At 38.1% G+C, this 24,892-nt stretch overlaps 1 protein-coding gene across 5 annotated transcripts in view; it reads right to left on the bottom strand.

Moving 5' to 3' along the window:
• Window positions 1-24,892, bottom strand: part of NME7 (NME/NM23 family member 7) — a 201,046-nt gene that overhangs the window by 48,115 nt on the left and 128,039 nt on the right. For 4 of the 5 annotated variants that reach the window (XM_079106075.1, XM_079106072.1, XM_079106073.1 and 1 more), the window contains exon 11: window positions 7,837-7,944. The exons of the other annotated variant lie outside the window; for it this stretch is intronic. In XM_079106075.1, the coding sequence (XP_078962201.1) occupies window positions 7,837-7,944 (108 nt within the window). The remainder of the gene's footprint in view (window positions 1-7,836; window positions 7,945-24,892) is intronic. 5 annotated transcript variants of the gene reach the window in all.

The following is a 24,892-nucleotide window of genomic DNA, read 5'->3' as shown; positions in this document are numbered from 1 at the left end:
GGATTATATGCTAGGCAGGGACAGAGGATAGTCAGTCTATGAGCGTCCCAGGCCCTCAGGCAGTTGTGCAACTGGGAAGACAAGTCTTGGTCCCCTGCACGCCCATGCTAAATGATGAGTACAGCCTAGAAGAACCTGAAGAGAATGAGTTTCACTGCGGAAGACTCAGGACCCCTGTCCCTGTCAGCCTCTCCATGCAGGCAACGTGTGCCCATGCACACCACATACCTCCAGCCACCAGTCACTCCCTGTGAGGGTGTGTGGCAGCCTTCACACAGAGACTGCCCCCAAGAAATCCAGCTAACCAAGCAAGCTATGGCTGGCTCCCTGCAGAGAAGTCCAAGACTCCCCTGTTCAGAGCCCAGACGCACTTGGAAGTGTAACTCTGCTGCAGTGGAGTTCATCCAGAGAGGCTACAGACTGCACGAACTCAGAGCCTATTACTGTTGCCGACTCTCAGTGAGCCCCAAAAGCAAAATAACTCCCCTGCTGGCCTGACCACGGGGTCCAGGTTTTCCTCAAAAGCAGAGCCAAGGCTGACAACTTGTAAAAAGTTTGGTGTGCCCCACTCAGGAAGGTGGTTTCTAAATGCTAGTTTGACCATTAGCTATATCAACAGAGAAATAGAAAGTCTATCCCAGACCCACCCAACCAGAACCTGCACTAACTGGCCCAGGCCTTTGACCAACCTTTCCCGTGTGGTAACCACAGTTCTACTCTCGACTTTTCTGAGATCAACCTTTTTAGATTCCAAATGAATGAGATAATTTGGTATTCCATAAAAATGTACACTTTTCATGTGTCATTTTAAAAAGACACACACACACACACACACACATCTTTATAAGTGATTTCGATGCATGCCCCTGACTGGAACCACGGCACTAAGCAGTAGTTCTCAAGTTTTCAGGACTTTGGAATTGCCAGGAAGGTCTTTTAAAGCAGACCACTGGGCCTGATCCCCAGAGTTTCTGAGTAGGTCTAGGGTAGGGTCCAAGAATTTCATTTCCCCCAAATTCTCAGGTAATGCAGATGCTCCTGCACAGGGAAGGGTACTTGAGAATCACCAGGGATCCAGGGATCAGTGGGGCCAATTCTATGGGAAATCTGGTCACCAGTAAAATGCCCTTTTGACAAAATGCCCACTTCTAGAAGTGTCCTACCTATACAACACTCATTCTCTCCTTCTGCTTTCATTCCAATAGAGCTTTGGATTTTGTTGGAGAAATCAATGTTCCCAACTAACAGAACTACTTTTAACAATTTTCTCTTAAAACAGGTGAACACAGAACTAATACCCCCAAAGAAGTCACACCGAGAAGCTATTCTGGCTTGGGAAAGACCTGAAGAGGAGACGTGTGCTTCACTTTTGGCCTTTACTCTTCCCTTTCTTAATGCCCGGAATGCAGAAGTGATAACTGGAGATCTGACCACCATTCTGTGACAACAAGGCAGAGAGCACATGGTGAGGATGGCTGAGCAACACACAGGAGCTGCTGGTCTTGATATTTAAGGGCTATCCTACTCATCCACATACCTACCTTCAGGTCTCAAACTCTGGGGCAGGAAAATAAAAGTCCTGGCTTTTAAAGACATTATTTTGAGGATCTCTCATACTAGTGATCAGAAAATTATTTACTAATTTGGAGCATCCCCACCCCGCAAGATCTATCCTGCTACTTTCACATGGATTTGGGGTTTGTCTTTTCTCTGCCCATCTCAATTATTACTCTTGCTTCTTCTGGAACCTCAGTACCAACACAGGCTCTCTTGAATCTTGAACCCCTTCACTAGGCCTCCTAGCATTACAGGAAGTCTGAACAGCCCCAGGGCATCAGTTCCTTGTAGTCCTCAGGGAAGCCCTCTGATCAGGAGGGTAGGAGGAGTTGCACCTCCTCCCCTCATCCTAAGCCTGACGCCTGTGGATCTCATACCTAGGCTCACTTCCCTCTGCTGAAGACCTCACATTTTGGACCATCGTAACCTTTTCCATCCTGCTTCTAGCCATGTTCTGGGTGACTGTGATTCAACTCAACACTAAAGCCTCTCTCAGTTCAAATACCTACATACTAGTCTCTACTCCTCACTGGCTTGCATGTCCATGGCCACATCGTGAAACTGATCATAATCATGAAAGACTCCACTTCTGAAATTTTAAAAAGAGACAAGTCTGCTCTGACCACAGCTCCCTCTCTCTGGTATTCCAGGGACTTCTGTCTGTACCTCAGAAAAGTCTTCAGTCCTTTGGCGCAGCTACTTTCTCCCTTTCTTCTACACCGCCTCTCATTACATATTTCTTTATTTATGATTTCAACCACACTTGCTAACATACTTACAATTTATTCATTGCACCCCCTGTAAAAACCTGCCCCTAGGCCAATTCAATCGGTCTTCAGAAAAACAATAAAACCATGACTCATTCAATCTCCCATTTCAACCAAATCCTAAATATCATATCTAGCTTCTGTGACCAGCTCTTTTAAACCTCCCTTCTCCTTCATTCAAAACCGGTGATGTTGTTTTAGGATTTGGAACAGTAACATGGCATAAATACTAGATATTACATACCATTTTAGTTACCTTAAGTCTATGTTTACTTCCAGTTAATCCTGAGGCACTGCTATTTTACCTAGAATGTACCAGGACAAGAATCCATATACAATTATATATTCAAATTCAGATTTGTTTTGAGTAACTATACATATAATAAAATATTTAAAGTACTTCTAAAAATTTTATTTTACAATCACAAAGTTATATAACCAAGTAACAGAATGTTTAGGAAAGAAGAACTATCCATGTTTTCATTATTATATGAAATGATACTACAATCACTATCTTCTAAAAGCTAGGACGCTCCATGAAGGCAGTGGCCACTTGCTCCCTGCTTATTGCTGTGCCCCCAGTGTAGTGTTTTTAATTTTTCAAAAACATAAATATCTGAGTAAAGGATGACTGACCTATTTTTTTAGTGTGCAGAATTCAAAATTCGAACATACTTTAATTTTCTACCATGATCCATCCACTCAGCAACTTGAGAATTTCAATTTCTGTGCACATAAAGTGATGGTTGTTCCTGCTAAAGATAACCCAAAAAAGAGGGTCTGGGGAACAGATGAAAAAGTGAAAGGCAGAGAAGTGATACTTCTTTCAGTGAAGCTGTGGGAAAAGGAGAAAATGAAACTGGCCCTCTGCCATCACTGGTGACATGGGTGAGATGAAGACTGTCACTGGGAGGCCAGAGGGAAGGTGACACAGGCAGAGTCCTAAATAAAAAGGCATCATTCCTTCCCTGAACATGGAGGGCAGAACAAGTGCCTCCTGGTGAGGACCACAGGCCACAAGCCACAGACCTGGTCAGCAGCCTGCTAGAACTGCAGACGGTGGCCATCGAGAAAGGCTTCTGAAAAGCAAAGGCATAACTGAACATGTTTGCTTTGAATCTCCGCTTGTTATTTTCAGTGGTGTCAAGGTCATGAAAGTCAAGGAAAAACTGAAAAATTGCTCTAGATTGAAAGAGACAAAAGAAAAAACCAAATGTGATGTATGAGGCTGAGTTGGCTCCAGCTACGAAAGCACCTTATTGAGACTCTGGGTGAAGTTGGAATGGAGTGTGAGAATTATATGAAAGTGATGTATCAATGTTAACCCCCTAATTTGGATGCTTATAAGGTGACTATATAGGAGAAGGCCTTTTTTATGTTAAAAAATATACCTTAAAGTATTCAGAAGTATAGGATGCTAGGCTGCCAACTGACCCTCAAATGTTCATTTTAAAAAGTTTATTTTTTGTATTGCAGTTGCAACTTCTCTAAAACTGTGAAAATATTTTTTTAAAAATTAGAATCTTTGGGAGTGGATCTGGGCATCAGTATTTGAAAAACTGCCTAAGTGATTCCAATGTGCAATCAAGGCAAGGTACCACTAATATAGTCTATATTTTCATCAGTAGAAAAAAAAAGTTACATACTGTTTCACTGAGTGCATGAACCATAATTTAATCAAACTCTTCCCTCTTTTCGTCCCAAATCACTTACTGAAGAGCTCTTATATGCCAGGCAAGAAAGAATCTCTTCTCTATGAGCACCTGGTCTCATGTGGAAATACATGAGCAGAGACACTGTGAGGTAAGGACGTACTTGTGATAATCTGTTGGGCAGCTATTATTTGTCAGGCACTATGCTATCTGATGAGGCAGGCACTGTTCTTGTCTACCTTCATAGCACAGAAAGATAAGCAACTTGTCCAGGAGGACAGAGCTGTTTTGACTCCTGGCAATACTATCATAGTAGAGAAGCAAAGTGCTTTGAAATCACATATGGGCCTTCCAAGTGTCATGGAAAGTTTCTGAGAAGAGGGGACATAGGAGCTATCTTTAGACACGCATGTTCTTTCCATCTTTAATTACCACAAATACTCGTCCATGAACATCTGTGCAGATAACTTTCCATTTTGTAGTCAGGATGCCATATTCCTCCTTTAGTTAGATTCTAAGAAGTAGAATTCTGGGACAAATTGTCTAGAAAACCCCCCAGGATTTCAATACCTATTGCCCCTAGGCTGTCACCAGCAACATGAGTTTACCTACTTTACTGCAGCCTTTCCAGAAGTGGGCATTATTACTTTAAAAATGTTTTGCTATGAACTAGGATTACTTTGATTACTAGGTTAAGCTGAACATTTTCTCCATCGATGCTTTAATATATATATTTAAGAACTTTGGCGTTACTGCCACAGAGTACCAGAGAACACTGCCAGTGAGATAACATTCTAGGATGTCTCGTATTATAAACATGGTGCTGCCCTATAATTACAAAATGACTTTGTCACAAGTAGCAGCATCAAAAGAAATCAGATTTCTGTATTTGTGCTAAAACCTTTGACCTTTCAAACTTACTGTGAATTCCAAGAGAACAGAGAGCTTTTCTTGTTTGATTTTTAAAATGCTATCACAATGCTGGCAGGTGAAACAAGCTCTGAAACTGTCTACTATACAAATATATAAGAGAAATAATGGAAGACGGAAAAATATAAACTGAAATCACACTTTCAGCTCTACACATGTGACACAAAGAAACACAGCACAGTAAGCATCACATTAGGGCAAGATGAAGTAATGACTCTCCTTGAGAAAATTCTCTTCTTGCTGTACTCTGCCTGTGATGTTCTGCTCTATGCTTCCTGTCCCTCCTCAGGAGCTGCCTTTCAAAAGAATCTTGGTGATTAATGTTAAGGTCACTCTACCCCTAAACAAGGTTCCTTTAATGAGCAGTGGCACCTGAGGACCAAGTGCCTCCCGGAAAAGGGAGCTGGTCTTAGCGTCACTCTGAATTTCACTTTGAAGCTCCATGGGTGGATAACTCTTGGATGTTTAGCTTTTAAGTGCTTTTATATTACTTTATCATTTAAAGACAAATAGATCCAGCAAATCATTAACTCCTAACTAACAGAACATCCTTGGCTCTGACAGCATTCTATTTCCATTTTATTGATAACAGAAGTGACTTATCCAAGTTGTATCAAGTATGCACCAACCACTTTGGAAAACAGTATGGAGATTCCTCAGAAAACTTGGAATGGAACCACCATTTGAACCAGTTATTCTACTCTTTGGTACATGACCGAAGGACTTAAAATCAGCGTACTTCAGAGATGCAGCCGCATCAGTGTTTATAGCAGTTCAATTCACAATGGCAAAGCTATGGAACTAACTAGGTGTCCTTCAATAGCTGAACAGAAAAAGAAAATGTGGTATACATATACATAATGGAAAATTACTAAGCCTTAAAAAGAATGATATTATAGCATTTGCTGGTAAATGGATGGAACTGGAGTCTATCATGCTAAGTGAAATAAGCCTGTTCCAAAAAACCAAAGGCCAAATGTTCTCTCTGATATGTGGATGCTTACACAAAACAAGTGGGTGGGGGTATAGAAGTTCATTTGATTAGACAAAGGGGAATGAAGGGAAGAAGTGGGGGGTGGGAATAGGAAAGACAGTAGAATGAGTTGGACATAATTTCCTCTGTTCATATATGAATACATGATCAGTGAAACTCCACATCATGTATAACCACAAAATGGGATCCTAATTAGAATAAGTTATACTCCATGTATGTATTATATGTCAAAATACACTCTCCTGTCATGTATATCTACAAAGAACAAATTAAGAAAAAAGTATGCACCAGTCTACGCAAGGAGGCTGCGGGAGTGCCAACTTCCAGTTTTTGATTAATTTTCCAGATTGCACAGTTAATAATTTGCAATGAGATCTTCAATGCAGTGAGGTTGGAAAGATTTTAGTCATTTAGTAAACGCCTTTGTAAACTGCAGGCAATAGTAATCTATTTTAAATTGTATGAGCAAAACCACAGGCATATTTGGGATAATACTTGTATGGGGTATAAATGTCATGGTTAATAATAATTGGTTTCACTGAGTGATAGTCTCTAATCCAACCTAATGATAGGTCCGAAACTATCAAAAGGAGAAGGGAATATTTTTAAAAACAGGTAAATTTAAATAAACATTTAATCCTTTTGGTAAATAAAAACAAAACTTGTTACATTTTTCTATTTAACAATATTTTTTCTTGTGGTGCTGGGACTTGAACCTAGGACCTTGTGCATGCAAGGCTAGCACTCTACCAACTGAGCTATATCCCCAACCCTAGGAGAAAAATTGATAGAGCTAATGCAGTCATTCTTGAGAGCAACAGAAACAAAACTGGTGGGAAAAGTACTTTCTGCATAAAAAGAGAAGCACACATGCATGGAGTTGATAGACTCAGACTGTAGAGAAATGTCTTTTAATTTCATTTAATTTCTTTTTGATACTTAATTTTTCAACTAATAAGTTTTTTTATTTTTAAAGTTTCTTTGTTTTTGGCCTAGAAATGACTTTCTTAACCTCAAATCAGATCAATTTTTCACTTTTTTTTTAGAATTTTTTTCATTGTTTCTTATTTTATGTAATAGATGAGAAGTCAAAATATGGTTCTGTTGCTTATTAACTGATTCATTTGGAGCTGTTACTTAAGCTTATGCATCTAACTTGCATTTTCCTGAAAAACTAGACCTAATGATGTCAGTCTATTAGAGTTGCCATGGCGATTGGGAGAAATAACTCATAGAAAGCACTTATCAAGGTAGGGCCTGGTACAAAGAAAGTACCACTAAGTGGTAGGTATTACTTCTAATGCTATCTCATTGTATACTGCAGTTCTTAATTCCACTGGAATATTTTCATGGCTTATAATCCAATTATGTGCCGGGCACAGTGGTGCACGCCTATAATCCCCGTGGCTCCAGAGGCTGAGGCAGGAAGATTACCAGTTCAAAGTCAGCCTCAGCAATGGTTAGGTGCTAAGCAACTCAGTGAGACCCTGTCTCTAAATAAAATACAAAATAGGGCTGGGATGTGGCTCAGTGGTCAAGTGCCCCTGAGTTAATCCCCAGTACCAAAACACAAGATTCAATTATGTTATAGTTTCTTATTAAATTACTTTAAACCACAGTATATGCTAATTAGAAAAAAAACTTAATTCTTTAAAGCTGACCCAGTTATATACTGCATACTACGATTTGTACTTCTTTTTAAAGAGATGAGGTCTCATTATGGGCCCCAGACTGGAGCTCCTTTGCTCAACTGCTTCTCTTACCTCAGGTGCACACCACGGTGCCCAGCTACAGTTTTGTCTTTTACAGTCACAAGTTATCAGATGGCCAAGTAACAGTGCAATGGAGGAGTATGAAATGGTTTCTTACATGCCAACTGCTGAGAGTATTTCTGAGCTTGGAATATAAACAGAAGGTCGACCCTTCTTTCCCTTACCTCTAACAGGCCATCCTCTGGCAGATCGGTACAGTGAACAGCATTTTGGATCTTAGTTTTACCGAAGATTGCCCTAAGGGTTCCAGGGCGTAAATGCCGAGCAATTTCCTATTAAATACATAAAGATTAAAGTTAGTTTATATGGTGTTCATAAGAAAAACACTAAGTTATATAAAACGTGAATTATTTTGTTTATGAAATACATGTTATGTGTTGAAGATGCTGATATTTTTCCTGGAAACCACAAGAATATATGAAAATTTTGGGCAATGAAACTTCAGTATACTTATAAGGCTTTTTCTGTGGCTCAAGTCCAATGTAACCTATGTCAGAAGGCAAACAATAACTATATTTCTTTTTATCAATAGATTATTGGAATCACAAAAAATGGAAGTCCAATTTGTTACCATAAAAGACTTAACTTTTAAAGACTTGTATTTTATAAAGATCATAACAACATGATTTAGAAGGGATCAGTTTAATGTATTAATATGAAAAGATTTTTTAAAAAATGTTACAGTTCTATCTGCTTAGTACTAGCTAATCTTTAGGGGAAAAACTGATTACAAATAGCACTGAATTTAATGAGTGCTGGGGGTGTTACCAAGAGAATACAAGAAAACAACAGAGGTACAAGAGAATGAAAGAAAGGATGGACAAATTTTTAAAAAACTTAAATTGAATAAGAAAGGAAGTGAGAAAGGAGGAAAGGGGTTGGGTGAACGATGAAAAGGGAGGTGAACAGATATGAGCTCAGCCAGTGGGAAGGGGTGCCTATTGAGAGGAGTGTGTTGAAGTGGGATAGAAAATCTAATTTTCCAAGTGTGGGGAAGAGGGATTAAAGTGGCTGATAATGACAGTTTTAAGGTATAATCACAGTTGAGGTCAGGTTAATGGCAAAAATGCCAGAAGAAGGGAGGACAAGGATTGAGAGGTCCAGGCACTGATGGGATCACCTGGAGGACAGGAAACTCACAAGAATTGTGACAGCAGAGGCTGATGGTGCAAGGAGGCTGAGCAGCATTTGCATGTGTGATTCCAGCACCAAAGAATGTGCTAACAGTGCTCAGTCACAGCCACGTGCCACTTGGGGACATACTGGGTCACACAGGCCATGTATATAGAGCTGGAAGATTCCCATCACCCAGAGACACTGCAGCTGTTGGGATGCAGCCACATGCTGGTGGTGGTGATGCGGGGCTAACAGAGCTGCCCCGCTGCTGCTCCTGTGGAAGTGTGGCTCATGATAAATAGCTCATGATAACAATAGAGAGCCACGCGACTGGCTATGTGTGACAGCATACATATGTATACACACAGCTAGGTGTGACTGCTACTCCTATACTTCTCTTTCCACCCTTATTTTAGAGCATTCTTCCTACTTATTAAAAGAGAGGAAGTCAACTGTAAAGCAGTACGCCATGTTGCACTGGCAGCAGCCACACTCAGCTTGTGTTTAGGCTTTCGGTTTGGATCCTTTTGAAAAGGTTTGATTGATAGACTGGTTTCAGTTTTGATCACTACAAAATGTCTGATATGTGTGCACATGCAAAACATACTGAAATAATGAAAAAATACTACAAGTGGAAGTGAAATGCTAAAGTAAAGTAATCCTTTGCAGAGCATTTTTCTGGTAGATTTTTCCCTAATTGTTTCTAACAGATTTTTTGTTCCCTGTGCTCCTTGCACTCCAGGGTGAAAACCACACTAACATGCACAACTGCTCTTCTTTAAAGGAGCAGAAATGATTATCAGATACACAAAAGTAATACACAGTATCAACATACAATTTCATTTACTACCATAAGTAACTTTAAAATTTATGATATTTACAAATGATAAATTATGCTGCAAAAATTAGAGTAATATTTATTTGCATTTAGGGAATCAAGAGCTGACAAAATTTCCGGCATATTCATCCCTTTCTATAGCCTTGCCTGCTCAGCTCCATTAAGTGCTTGGTTATTTTAAAGCACATCAGGACTAGAAAGTCTACTCAGGTATTCCTGCAGTGAAAGGAAGAATTCTGGCTTCAAGAATGACCTCTAAGACTGACTAAATAAATAGATACATACATACATACATACATAAACAGTACCAAATAGAATGGTGGTTAGCAAAATACTGAAAACCAAGAGAAGGTTTAATTACCCAAGAAAATGTGCATTTTTAAGCATGCCAGTAAAAAATAGGTTTATCTGATATGTCTGGACAAAGAACAAATCGCTTCCATAGTAAGCCATCCTGTTCAGTTCTTCATAAAACAGAAGACAGATGCAAGAATGAAAGTGACCTTCCATTAAGAAGCAAATTAGACTGAAAAGAGCGCTGTGAAATTTACTAATAATAGAACTTTGAAGAAAGAGACTTTTGTGATCAAGCATAGAGTACCTTCACATAATGAAAGGTACGGGGTAGGTAAATCAGTAGATCAATAGACTATTTTCAGGGGAATTTTAAGTACGGGGGAAAAATACTTCCCCTAAACTACTGGACAACCACAGTAGTCTTGATATAAATAAGTAGATAAATATGAAGAGGGGCTATCACAGCTTCAGTCCTGGTCACATTAAAATAGCTATGAAACAAGACTTTAAAGCCTGTTAAAATCAAATCTTCATTTCACAGACAACAAGAGTAATAAAACAATATCAACGGCCAATGTGTAGCCACCACAATTAAAACAGCAAGTGTTCGTGTTTCCAGCCTATTACTAGAACACCCCAATGACACAGATGTGCAACCCTGCCCTGACTAATGCATCTGCAGTTATGTATTTCTGGGAGATAAGCAATATCAGACTAAGTCACAACTAAAAGAAGATAATGAAACCCAGGGAAGGAATCAGAAGTACAAAGGGAAACCAGGGAAGCTATCCAAAGACTATTTTCTGCTCAGTCTGAGGGATCTTTTAGAACCTATGCATAAGATTTAGAAAGAGTAACTTGCAAAATCAAACTCAATTACTATGTACTAGTTTCAATGAATAAGCCATCTGAGAATTCATGGTAAATATACTTATTTGCATTGGAGACTGCATGAACTGCTTGTATTTGAGTAAGCATTAAAACATCTGGTTTATGAACTCTCAAGCTTCATATGTCACTTTCTGTTAGGTAGAATTTAGCTGTAATGTAAATTTACAGAAGGTGAAGAGGGCCACAGTAAATTCTATTCCAGGTGAAATACTTAGAAAATTCCATTCTGTCTCTTCCACTAGATTTCAATAGGTACTCACTGCCTCTTACTGTGTTGGCAACATATTTCAGCCAGCAACAGACACTGGCAAAATGAAACGAAGACTCATTTGACACAGGCACTAGTTTGAGATATAAAATTATGATCTCCTTGTTTTCTTCTTTTTAAAAGGATTGGCCAAATTTCTTGACTTTTATGTAAACTGTTTTATATTGTAGCAAAAACTATGAAGATTAATTTATGTAAGCGAAGTCTGAGACATACATAACATTAGAGTAGTAGAAAATTAAATTACTTTTTGGTAAATATTGCTACTTCTTTTCTATTTTTTAAAAAGTACTAAATTATAAGAGATGGAATCTTTGAAGTATACTCATATTATTGACTACTTAGAAACCTGAGAATCATTCTTAATTTCTCCTGCAGAAAGACTCACTCCACATAGTAAACCACATCCTGATGAAACCAAATTATTATCTAATCTTCCTTTACTATCCTAAAGAAGCCTATAGCTCAACCCCCAGAAACTTCTCCAAAGGAATAAAATAATGAAATATCTTGGATCTATTTTTGGCACCTCTAAACACTTTCATTGCCAAATCCTGTCAATATAACTGTTAGAAATAGCTTCTATCAGTCTACTTCTATCTCTCCTCTGCCACCATATTCTCTCACCTGGAATTTTTTAGATTGAATTCTCTGGTCCATCTGGTTGCCAACATTCCATGAAACAGAATAAGCATTATAAAACCTAAGTTAAATCACACCACTTCTCTCTATAAGACCTAAAGTATTTTTTCCCTTGCAAAGCTGAGGATCAAACTCAGGGTTTTGTGCCTGCTAAAGAAGCGCTCTAACTACTGGGTGCAACCCAGTCCTGAGGTTCTTCTTCTTAGGAGCAAATTCGAAGTTCTCAAAATGCCCTGTAGTTCTGACTGACCTGACTCCCTTCCCACTCCCATCCTTACAGAAATGATCCAGTCACATCAGCCTCCTCCAACTTCTCAAAGGCACCAGGTTCTTTCCTGCTCAAGTATGAAAACAACATTATTGAGTTTAAGCATTCTGGCTCAGAAAGTTTTCCTTTCTCAGGGTTGAAGTCAGCAGAACCCTGGGCATGAGTGTGTCAGAGGCTGCAGCACCTTTGGGATCTAGACATGGGCATGAAGAGGTACACTTGAAACCAACAGCTCCAGCGGAAACCTCTGCCTTAAGGTCCCACAGCTCTCTCACTGAGTTTGTGGTTTGTAAAGTACTTTTTTGTATTAACACCACTCTTCTTTTTAATACAAAAAAGAAAAAAATCTCTAGACTTGTTTCTGTTTCCTGCTCTGAATTCTCAGGTTCCATCTCCCTACCTTTCCTCCACAAAAAGCTCCCCCTCTTTGCTTCCAATTGGTAAGTACTTTCTTGTCACCTGGCTCATACCTTCACCAATGTTAAAATTTATCCTTCCAAAGTAACCTATAACCTAGTACTCCTCCAGTTGAAAACTCATACATAGCAGGAAAATGACAGAAGTATCATCAGAAATAGCAGTGGTATAACAAATTCATCTTAGTAGGGTTCACCCAATTTACAAAACAGAACACAGATCTTATAAAGTTTATTTGTCCTATAATAGAAACATAAATTTCAGCACTTAGTGGAAAAATCTTGTTATCTTAAAGGTCTAGGTTCAGTGTACAGGACTAAATTAAATGAGGTAATGCCCTAACATATTCTAAGAATGCCTGGCCAAACTGAACAGTGTACACTCAACAGAAGATAACAACCACTGTCTTTATAATACGAGGCACTTACAAAGTACTTGCATTTTTAAAAGGATGTACCATTTCATACAAATTTCACAAATTCCCTTATACTGACAAAGCTGACAATGTTTGCCTTTTTACAGATGGTTAATCTGGTTATACCGACAGTCAGACCAGTACTGAAGGAAGAGTATATTCAAAGATCCAACCAACACAGCAATCTCACTTCAGAAGGTTAATTTCCTAAATTGTTCCAGGTTCCCTCTGATTCCCTATAAAATTGCAGTGAGCAGCCAAGATTTTAGACTAAGATTAACATTTCTGAAACCATCTAATTTTCTATATTACTGATGGCAGTGCTGTCCAATACAAATACAATGTGAGCTCCATGAGATTTTAAATTGTGTGGTCGCATTAAAAATAAAAAGTGAAATTTTAATAATTTAACCCTACATATCCCAAATATTGTCATTTCTGTAGGCAACTGATACAAAAATTAGTAATGAGCTATTTGTAATTTTTATTTTATACCAAGTCTTCAAAGTCCTAGGTGCAGATTACATGTACGACACATCTCAATTTGAATCGTGTTCAAACAGTGTATGTGCTAATAATGCTCACCATATCCCACAGTGGAGACCTGCAGAAGCACTCTCTTCCATGACCCAGCAGCATGCTACTCAGCGGGGCCAAGAACGCCTGTTATCTGCAGGATGAACCTCTCCTCTCTGAAGGAGAACTCAGCCTATACAGAATCAACCCTGGGGGAAGGCACTCTAATCCTGCTCTGCACACGACCATCCGGGTGCCATCTCTTCCCTCTCCACATGCCCCCCCACCTCCCTCTGCCCACTTCTACCTTCCATAGCTGGCACTGCAAAGGTTCACCATTGCCCTCAAGCCTCCACTACATCTTTTCTTTTAGCACACAACTTTGTTTCCTGCTGACAGAAAGCATGAGACTATCAAGAATCATCCTGGAGATTCCTACACCTACATTCACATACATATGAATGAACCCTCTCCTCATTCCCTTCAGTGCCAAAGGAAAAGGTACTTCTCTTCCTTTCCTTTTACTACATAATCCTCCCATTTCTTTGCCACTCTAAATCAGGAAACTTCTTCCACTGTCATTTCCTTCTTCCTTTGTTTCTAACCTCTTCTTTCTAAAAGCTTCTTCCTTGCATCCTATAAAAACAAAGATGTCTTTACTCTTATTAAAACAAAACATGGAGGTGGGATTGTGGCTCAGTGGTAGACTGCTTGCCTAGCACTTGTGAGGCACTGAGTTTGATTCTCAGCACTGCATGTAAACAAATAAAATAAAGGCCCATCAACAACTAAAAAAATATTTTAAAAAACCCAACTTTACTGTCCCATCTCTTTCCCTCTGTTTCTGGAAGTTTTAATAAGCTCTACTTCCATTTACTCTTAAACATTTTACCCCACAACACTACCTAAATTGCTTTAGCAAATGACACTAATAATCTAAAAGTCCATATATTCTCTCCATTTGTGATTCTACTTAATATTTAACATTATGGACATTTTTTCCTGAAATCCTCCCTTCACTCAGCCCACCTGATACCATAATCCAGTCTCCTTTGAGTATTCCTCCTTAGGCTCCTGTATTTCCATCTTCTTGCTGCCCAGGATTCACTCCTTATTCTCTTCAAATCTTCTGGCTCTCCACAGATGATCATATTCACTATTATTTATGACTCTTCAGATGACTCTTTAATCCCAGTCCTCTTTCCTGAATTTTTCCTGAATTCCAGCCTGGAATATATAACTGCTTAACTTCACCTAGACATCCCAGGAAATTCCTACACCAACTCATCTAAAATCAATCTCGTTGTACCCCATCCTCCCTCAACACCTCCTCCTCCTCTTAAACTCCCTCTCTTCATGAATGGAACCACTGTTGAACCAAGTACCCTAGGCCAAAAGTCATCCCAAGACCCATCCCTGTCCCTGTCCCCAGGGCCCTGCAACCAAGCTGTTTTCATGCCATGTGGATTCTGTTGGGTTTTTTTTTTTTTTTTAGTTGTTGATGAACTTTATTTATTTATATGTGGTGCTAAGGATTGAACACAGTGCCTCACACGTGCTAGGCAAGCACTCTACCAGCTCATATTGTGGATTCTATTTCCTCGCTTTCCAAGTCTACCCCCAACTGCTACAGTTCATTCTTCTATCTTGTTTAGACTATTGCCTTGCCTGTATCATTAAAAAATTCATTCCCTTTGTTTGTGCACATCTGTCTCTCTCTTTTAAATGCCTTAAGGACAGCCATATATATAAGTCTTAGTCTTTGTGTATCCAATATACTCATGAAAGATTCATTGAGTAACAATATGAATGATTTAGTGGATGAGTGATGGATGAATTAAACAATGAACATGCCCACATTTACATATACTTCATTAACTTCATTAATGATACAGCAGAGAAACTAGGCCTCCTGGTTGGTTAGCAACAGTCCAGGCTCCTTTGGCTATGTTACACTCTTCAGAAGTGCCTATTTTAAGCAACTCTAAAACGAAGTCTTTTGAAATGTAAGCAATCACTACATAATTTATCTATTTTGTGAGTTGGTAGTTTTGTATAACAGATTTCCTCAAACTAGGGCACACCTGTTTGAGAATGGAATTGAGAACTCTAAGCACTAATCCCATAGCTCTGAAAGTGACTTGCTCTGTGACCTTGATTGAGGATAATATTACTGCTTATATCATAGATATAAAATGCCATGTGGCAAACATGTGGATGGGAGCAATCCACCAGAGTAGCACTGGATTTGTTAGTGCATGTTCCAAATTATATTTCCAGTTGGGATATTAAGATACATCTGAATTATCTGAAGAACTACTGAATCTTCTGGTGAATATCCACAGTGCAGAAAAGACCAATTTGCTCTAAACATTAGAGATCACATTATATTAAGTGATCTTCCATCTTATTTGTTGGATTTTCCTATTACTATTGCCCAGTCTTAAAATATATATTCCTCTATAATGTATTAACTCACAATTTTATGTATGATATCGAGGCATACCTCATTTATAAAGACCCTCATTTATAAAGGAAAGAATAAAGTTTGTTCATGATAGCTGCAATATCAAGTGTATTTCCATGGCATCCTATCTGTCCTGTCACTTATTTGTATTCAGAATATACTAAATTATTCAATTAATGAGAATATTTAATAAATCAGAGTGTCACACTACTCGGACACTTTATAAAGTTGTTGCCATCAGGAAGTAGCTTCTTTTTCTTGCCTAAGTCTTTAATGCAGAAAAACATTTTTTTCTTCTGGTAATTCATTAAAATAGCTATTTTAAAAAGAAAAAATTTTTCAGGAGTAACATTCTAATGGTAACTTTATGCTCTCCCCAAATTCATTCTCTCTTTCTAACAGAATTATAAACTCTGAGTATGATCTTGAAATACCAAATTTACAGTGTTAAAAAAAATTGTATCCTCACTCTCTTCTAAACTATCTGATCTTTGTTTCTTCCTGACAAAGCAGTGTTCAGAATGCATTATATAAATTCTATTTTCTATTGTACTACTGGAATGAAGTAATCTTTTTAAAAAAATAAATGATAACATTGAACTCCAACTAGTCTCTATAGTTGAGTATTCTGGAAAACCACAGGAAAAGTAATTTCAAAACTGTCAGTGGATAGTAATTGGAACAAATGCTGGCAAACTGCAATCCTGTTCTGCTAGCACCTCAAGCACAACATGTCCTAAATCAAACCAATTACCTTCCCTACATTCCTCCCTCCCCATTACCCACCAGTTCCATTTCTCTTCTTTGATTCCTGGTGGCATGACTATCATCCCAAATGTCCAGGCAAGACAACACAGGACTATTTCCAACTGCTCCATTCAACACCTACACCTAATTGGGGATACTGGGTCACCAACTAATTTATCTCATTTCTTAATCTGTCCTTCTATGTATTCAGTATTTATTTATTTATACCTAAATACATGAGATACTGGTCCTAGAGATAAGGAAATGAAGATTAATAAGATGGTAATTTTATTCTAAGAGGTCATGCTCTTACAAGAAGTCAGGTAAATAAACTGATGATGTGTGGTGATTGTTTAACAACCAACTATAAAAACACAACAGGAAGGAAAGGATTTGTATCACTTCCCTTTTTTCCTGATGTAACTACTCCTGCCACAGCAAAACACCGAGGGACACAATACTAACCACTGTGCCCTGTAAGCTGGTGCCACTGACCACCAACACATTCCCTGAAAGTTCTAGAAGTGAGACCAGAGCTGTCCCAGAAAGGGATGCAGAGTGTGCAGGAGCAACAGGCAGCACCTCCAGGGACCCATGGGTTCACAGGATCCTCTCAGCCTGTGAATGTCTTTCCCTTCTTCCCAGCTGCTGCTTCAGTTCAGCAAGATGAGAGGCGAGTCAGCCAGACACGGCTTCTCCCTGACTCAAACGCTGCTGATGGCTCCCCGTCCTAACGTCTGATCAGATGAGGCATAATGATCAAGGAGCCTTTCAATCCTGCCCTGAGGCACTTATTCCCTCATCCACTTCTATGTGATTCATGCTTTAAAAATGTTTAGAGGTGAAAAAGAAGCTAACAAACATGAAACAAAAATGAGTGCATGGACCGAGGATCAAAAGGAGCACATCATGGTATTTGCTCTAACAGTAAACCTCTTTACACGACATGCACTGAGACCTCTAAATTCTCTGTGATACCTGAAATCCTCTCAAACACTCGGAGGTGGAGAGGCTTATCAATATGTTCTCCATACTGTGTTCAAGTGATTCCTTTCTGCATGTCGTCCCCCCTTTGCTCTGGTCAGTAAAACTCCAAGCACTCAGAAGTGACCTCCCTGAAGCACGTCTCGAGCCCCAGTTAGAGTTAACAGCTCTGTGCTACAATGGGTCTAAGTTCGGTGACGCTTCGGTAACTAAAACTGTGTTGTCCGTCTCTTTAAGAGCACAGATACTATCTGTTTATTCTCTGTTGTATCCAGAACACTGAGAACATTGCCGAGTATGTGACAGGTGCTCAATTAATACTGAATAAGCATGTAAAAACCTGTGAATCTTCTCAGAGTTGATCAATCCAGGGATCACACAGGGATGTGATATATTCATCTTAGCATCTCTGACAGCACTGAGGGCATCTCAAACAAGGAGGTGCTTAATATATGACGCAGGAATTGGACTGAATCTTCTCTAGGCATTTCATTTTTTAAAGTATTCAAAACCTATGCATCATGATTTATGAAATATATGTATTTCTAAAACTATACAAAAAGTAAAAATGTACCAAACACACTGGCAAACTCAATCGCAAAAAGGCAAAGATGAACTCCTGGCAACACAGGACCATGACCAAAATTTACGTGGGGAAATCTCAATAAAATTAGAGTATTTTTACTGCATAAGAAAAGAGCTGTGACCACTTCCCTAACTGCTGCTTTTAGATGGTACTTCACCAGGTACGGTGGAATCCTGAGACTCATGCAAATAACAAAAGAGCGCCACACACAGAGCCACAGGCTCTAGGCACCATGTTGCAGCTCTTACTGGACACAGGCTTCCTAGTAATTCACAATATTTTTTACTTATTTAAAAATGTTTGATTCTATATCCTATATAGCAAGTTGACTCATTTCAAATGCCCAAAGGTGCATTTTATAACAAGTACATGTTGAAAAATAACCTACAAGGACACACAGTCCATGAGTGTTTCACTGTTTTTGTTTTGCTTTGTTTGAATGTGTATATTTTATCCTATGGCAGGAGATGAACTTCTGATCATATCTGTTTCTTTTTAAATTTCAGGCTAAAACTAGATAGTCATGACCCAAGTTACAGAGCTTTTAGAATCTGATTGTTCAGTCACTTATATGCAAGATTCCAGAAACCATCCAGGGGTGTCCACTCCTGGGCCCACTCACTGCACTGAGAGGTCTGTCCATTCAACTGAACGTCCATGCCATACTCAGTTTCCACAAGAACACTTGAAGTCAGAGATGGTGGCACATGCCTCTAATCACAACAACTTGGGAGGCTGAGATAGGAGGACTGCAAATTCAAAGCCATCCTCAGCAACTCAGCAAGGCCCTGAGCAACTCTGCCAGACCCTGTCCTCTAAAGAATATAAAAAAGGGAAGGGATGTGGTTAAATGGTTGAGCACTCCTGAGTTCAATCCCAATACCAAACAAACAAACAAACAAATAAAAACACACACAGCTTGGTTAGGAGGTACAGCATGCCTCTTTGCACTTCTATGGAGACACAATAACCACAATACAGCGACTTTCCAGGGAGTTTAACCTTGAACTTACTGCTATTTGAAACTAATCAAAACCTTGATTGAGAGAATTATGAACAGAAGATTTCTTAAAGGAAATAAAACAAATACATCATTTCTTTCAGAACTCTACTTCTACACTGCAGTAGCTGTGGGGTCAGATCATTTTGACTTTTTCTACAATTGCCAACACGTGGGGGGGGTGACACTATCGGCTTCTTGTAAGAAACTAGCCATTATGCAGGACAGTGCATGCTAGATCACATTAGCGTGTTCTTTTGAGATCCATGAAGAAATTTTTCACTCAAGTATCAGTAAAAATGGGGCTATTTGTGAGCTACTCATTTGTTGCACCATCAGTCATATCATCTGACTGCATGGAACTCTAAAAGCTGAATCATGTTATGCCCTCCTCCCTGACCATAATAAAAGTACAGGACCTTGTAGCATGCATTTTATCATTTGGATTCTTATTTGCTCTGTGTCCTGATTTACACATTAAATTTTAATTTATTTATTCTATTGTATGCAGTAAACTTATACAATCATACATGTTAATAGTTATTTCAATGATCATAGTAATAAGTAACTACTGGCATTTTTGTTGCAGGTTACTACAATGAATGATTAAAAATAACAAAACTTTCATTTTATGCATTTGATATCTCAATTTTTGAAATATTTAACTTTTATAAAGCTACCTAAACCATTGTGCAACCATTTGCATTATGTATTTAATAAGCTATACCATAGTAAGTTCTATTTTTAAATCAATGCTGTGGTACATGGGCTTACGTTAATTCAGCTGTTATTGTTTTTATATTGGATTCTGCTTTTAAAACATGATAAAAAAGAGATTTGAAATACAACAAATAAACAGACTGTCAAAATTTATTAGTCCAAGTACTTCTGAGACTAACAGAGAAAGTTAACCAGATTTCTTTTCTCATATTGTGTTTGGCTGGCTTCCCTCAAGAGTATAGTATATTCACCATGAGGACAAAAAACTTGAAAGATAAATTCTTGTTTTGGCTAACAGCCATTTATTTCAAGTAAGTTCATGTGTGAGCTGCTTTATGCAATGCCTGTATGACCTGAAGTCTCAAATGTGTCAAGACACAATAGACAATGCAGTACATGGCTCCACACGCCAACTGCTGCAGCTCTCTGCACCGCCTGCGGTTTATGCTCTCAGGGCGATCAGCGTTCCACACACGTGGCGGCACACTTACGTTCACACACTTAGGAACCAGCACAAACCTTGCTCCCCAAAGAAAAGTCCAAAGAAATCATGAAATAATATAAGTTAAAGTTTATCAAACTCTAGGAAGATTTTTATAAGTCTTACACTAGGTATATGGTAGTCTCATAGTCTCCCCTTATCTACAGGAAATATGTTCCAAGATCCCCAGTGGATGCCTGAAACCATGGAGAGTACCAAGCCCCACATAGACTACAGTGTTTCCTACACATAGATACCTATGAACAAGTTTAATTTATAAATCAGGCACAGTAAAATATTAGTAACAACAATGATAGAATGATTATGACAGCCTACATAATAAAACTTATTATTTTTTGTTTTACTTATTGTTTTTTGTTTACTTATTATTTATTTTGTTTTTTAAATTCATTTTTATTATAAACAAATGGGATACATCTTGTTTCTCTGTACATGAAGTAGAAGCATACCATTTGTGTAAACATACATTTACCTAGGGTAATAGTTTTTCATTCATTCTGTTATTATTTTCTTACCCCCCCAACCCTCCCACCCCTCTTATCCCTCTATATAGTCCCTCCTTCCTCCATTCTTGCCCCCTTCCCGCCCCCTATATGTGTCATCATCTGCTTATCAGTCAGATCATTCATCCTTTGGTTTTTGGAGATTGGCTTATCTCACTTACATGATATTCTCCAACTGCATCCATTTGCCTACAAATATCATAATTTTATTATTCTTTATAGCTGAGTAATATTCCATGGTACATATATACCACAGTTTCTTTATCCATTCATCAACTGAGGGGCATCTAGGTTGGTTCCACAATCTGGCTATTGTGAATTGAGCAGCTATGAACATTGTTGTGGCTGTATCTCTGTAGTATGCTCATTTTAAGTCCTTTGGATATAGGCTGAGGAGTGGGATAGCTGGGTCAAATAGTGGGTCCATTCCAAGTTTTCTAAGGAATCTCCACACTGCTTCCAGAGTGGCTGCATGAGTGTACCTTTTTCCCCACATCCTCTCCAGCACCTATTGTTGCTTGTGTTCTTGATAATCGCCATTCTAATTGGGGTGAGATGGAATCTTAGTGTAGTTTTGATTTGCATTTCTCTTATTACTAAAGATGGTGAACATTTTTTCATATGTTTGTTGATTGCTTGTAGATCTTCTGTGAAGTGTCTGTTCATATCCTTAGCCCATTTGTTGACTGGGTTATTTGTATTCTTTGTGTAGTTTTTTGAGTTCTTTGTATATTCTGGAAATTAGTGCTCTATCTGAAGTATGAGTGGCAAAGATTTTCTCCCACTCTGTAGGCTCTCTCTTCACGTTACTGATAGTTTCCTTTGCTGAGAGAAAGCTATTTAGTATGAATCTGTCCCAGTTACCGATTCTTGCTTTTATTTCTTGTGCTATGGGAGTCTTGTTAAGGAAGTCTGATCCTAGATCCTAAGCCAACAAGTTGAAGATTTGGACCTTCTTTTTCTTCTATAAGATGCAGGGTCTCTGGTCTGATTTCAAGGTCCTTGATCCACTGTGAGTTGAGTTTTGTGCAGGGTGAGAGATAGGGGTTTAGTTTCATTCTGTTGCATATGGATTTCTAGTTTTCTCAGCACCATTTGTTGAAGGGGCTATCTTTTCTCATTGCATATTTTTGGCACATTTGTCTAGTATGAGAAAATTGTATTTATGTGGGTTTGTGTCCGTGTCCTCTATTCTGTACCATTGATCTACCTGTCTATTTTGGTGCCAATACCATGCCGTTTTTGTTACTATTGCTTTGTAGTATAGTTGAAGGTCTGGTATTGCGATAGCCCTGTTTCATTCTTCCTGCTAAGGATTGCTTTAGCTATTTCTGGGTTTCATATTCTTCCAGATGAATTTCATGATTGCTTGCTCTATTTCTGTAAGGTATGTCATTGGGATTTTAATTGGAATTGCATTGAATCTGTATAGCCATTTTGACAATATTAGTTCTGCCTATCCAAGAACATCAGAGATCTTTCATCTTCTAAGGTTTTCTTTAATTTCTTTCTTTAGTATTCTGTTGTTCTCATTGTAGAGGTCTTTCAACTCTTTTGTGACATTGATTTCCAAGTATTTTATTTTTTTTGAAGGTATTATTAATGGGGTAGTTCTCCTAACTTCTCTTTCTGAAGATTCATCACTTATTTATAAAAAATGCATTGGATTTATGAGCACTAATTTTATATCCTGCTACTTTACTGAATTCACTTATGAGTTCTAAAAGTTTCCTGGTGGAATTTTCTGGTTACTCTAAATATATAATCATGTCATCAGCAAATAGGGATAGTTTGAGTTCTTCTTTTCCTATCCGTATCTCTTTAATTTCCTTGGTCTATCTAATTGCTCTGGGTAGAGTTTCGAGGACAATGTTGAATAGAAGTGGTGAAAGAGGGCATCCCTGCCTTGCTCCAGTTTTTAAGGGGAATACTTTCAGTTTTTCACCATTTAGAATGATATTGGCCATGGGCTTAGCGTAGATGGCCTTTACAATGTTAAGGAATGTTCCCACTACCCCTATTTTTTCCAGTGTTTTGAGCATGAAAGAATGCTGTATTTTACCAAATGCTTTTTCTGCATCTATCAAAATAATCATGTGATTCTTGACTTTAGGTCTATTGATATGGTGCAATACATTTATTGATTTCCAGATGTTGAACCAAACTTGCATCCCTGGTATAAAACCCACTTGATCATGGTGCACTATCTTTTTAATATATTTTTGTATGCTATTTGCTAAAATTTTGTTGAGAATTTTTGCATCAATATTCATTAAGGATATTGGTCTGAAATTTTCTTTCCTCAATGTGTCTCTCTCTGGTTTAGGTATCAGGGTGATATTGGCTTCATAGAATGAGTTTGGGAGGGTTCCCTCCTCTTCTATTTCATGCAATACTTTGAGAGGTATTGGAATGAGCTCTTCTTTAAAGGTTTTGTAGAACTTGGCTAAGAACCCATCTGGTCCCGGACTCTTTTGTTGGTAGGCTTTTGATGACTTCTTCTACTTCATTACTTGAAATTGATCTACTTAAATTGTGTATGTCCTCCTCATTCAGTTTAGGTTAATTCATATGTCTCTAGAAACCTGTTGATGTCTTCAAGATTTTCTATTTCGTTGGAGTATAGATTTTCAAAAGCTTCTAATTATGTTTTGTATTTCACTCATGTCTGTTGTGATATTTCCTTCTTCATTCTGAATTTTAGTAATTTGGGTTTTCTCTCCTCTTCGTTAGTGTGGCTAAGGGTTTATCAACTTTGTTTATTCTTTCAAAGAACCAACTATTTATTTTGTCAATGTTTTGGATTATTTCTATTGTTCCAATTTCATTGATTTCAGCTCTGATTTTAACTATTTCCTGTCTTCTACTACTTTTGATGTTGCTCTGTTCTTCTTTTTCTAGGGCTTTGAGCTGTAGTGTTAGGTCATTTATTTGCTGATTTTTTCTTCTTTTATTGAATGAACTACATGAAATCAATTTTCCTCTAAAAAGTGCTTTCATAGTGTCCCAGAGATTTTGATATATTCTTTGTTCTTATTTACCTCTAAGAATTTTTTAATTTCCTTTCTGATATCTTCTGTTATCCATTCATCATACAATAGCATACTATTTAATCTCCAGGTGTTGGAGTAGTGTCTGTTTTTTACTCTCTTGTTTATTTCTAATTTCAATCCATTATGATCTGATAGAATACAAGGCATTATCTCTACTTGTATTTGCTAACAGTAGCTTTGTGGCATAATACATGGTCTATTTTAAAGAAGGATCCATGTGCTGCTGAGAAGAAAGTGTATTTGTTCTTTGTTGGATGGTAAATTCTATAAAAGTTCATTAAGTCTAAATTATTGATTGTGTTTTTGAGATCTATGGTTTCTTTGTTCCATTTTTGTTTGGAGGATCTGTCCAGTGGTGACAGAGGTGTGTTAAAATTGCCTAGTATTATTGTGTTGTGGTCTATTTGATTTCTGGCAATGAGAAGAATTTGTTTGACGTACATGGATGAGTCATTGTTTGGGGCATAGATATTTATGATTGTTATGTCTTGCTGATTTATGGTTCCCTTAAGCAGTATGAAATGTCCTTCTTTATCCCCTCTGACTAACTTTGGCTTGAAGTCCACATTATCTGATATGAGGATGGATACTCCAGTTTTTTTGCTGTGTCCATGTGCATGGTATGTTTTTCCCCAGCCTTTCAACTTTAGTCTGTGGGTATCTCTTTCTATGAGATGATTCTCTTGCAGGCAGCAAATTGTTGGATCTTTCTTTTTAATCCAACTGCCAGTCTATGTCTTTTGATTGATGAGTTCAGGCCATTAACATTCAGGGTTATTATTGAGATATGATTTGTATCCTGGTCATTTGGCTCATTTTTTTTTTTTTTTTTTTGACATGACTTGATTTCTCCTTTATTTGGTTGTTCCTTTAGGGTAGTTCCTCCCTTTGCTGATTTGCATCATTGTTTTTCATCTCTTCCTCATGGGATATTTTGCTGAGAATGTTCTGTAATGCCGGCTTTCTTTTTGTAAATTCTTTTAGCTTTTG

Source organism: Sciurus vulgaris, assembly GCF_902686455.1.
Source record: "Sciurus vulgaris genome assembly, chromosome: 12".
NCBI lineage: Eukaryota > Metazoa > Chordata > Mammalia > Rodentia > Sciuridae > Sciurus > Sciurus vulgaris.
The sequence above is the reverse complement of the archived record's forward strand: the minus strand, read 5'-3'. Positions and strand labels throughout refer to the sequence as shown.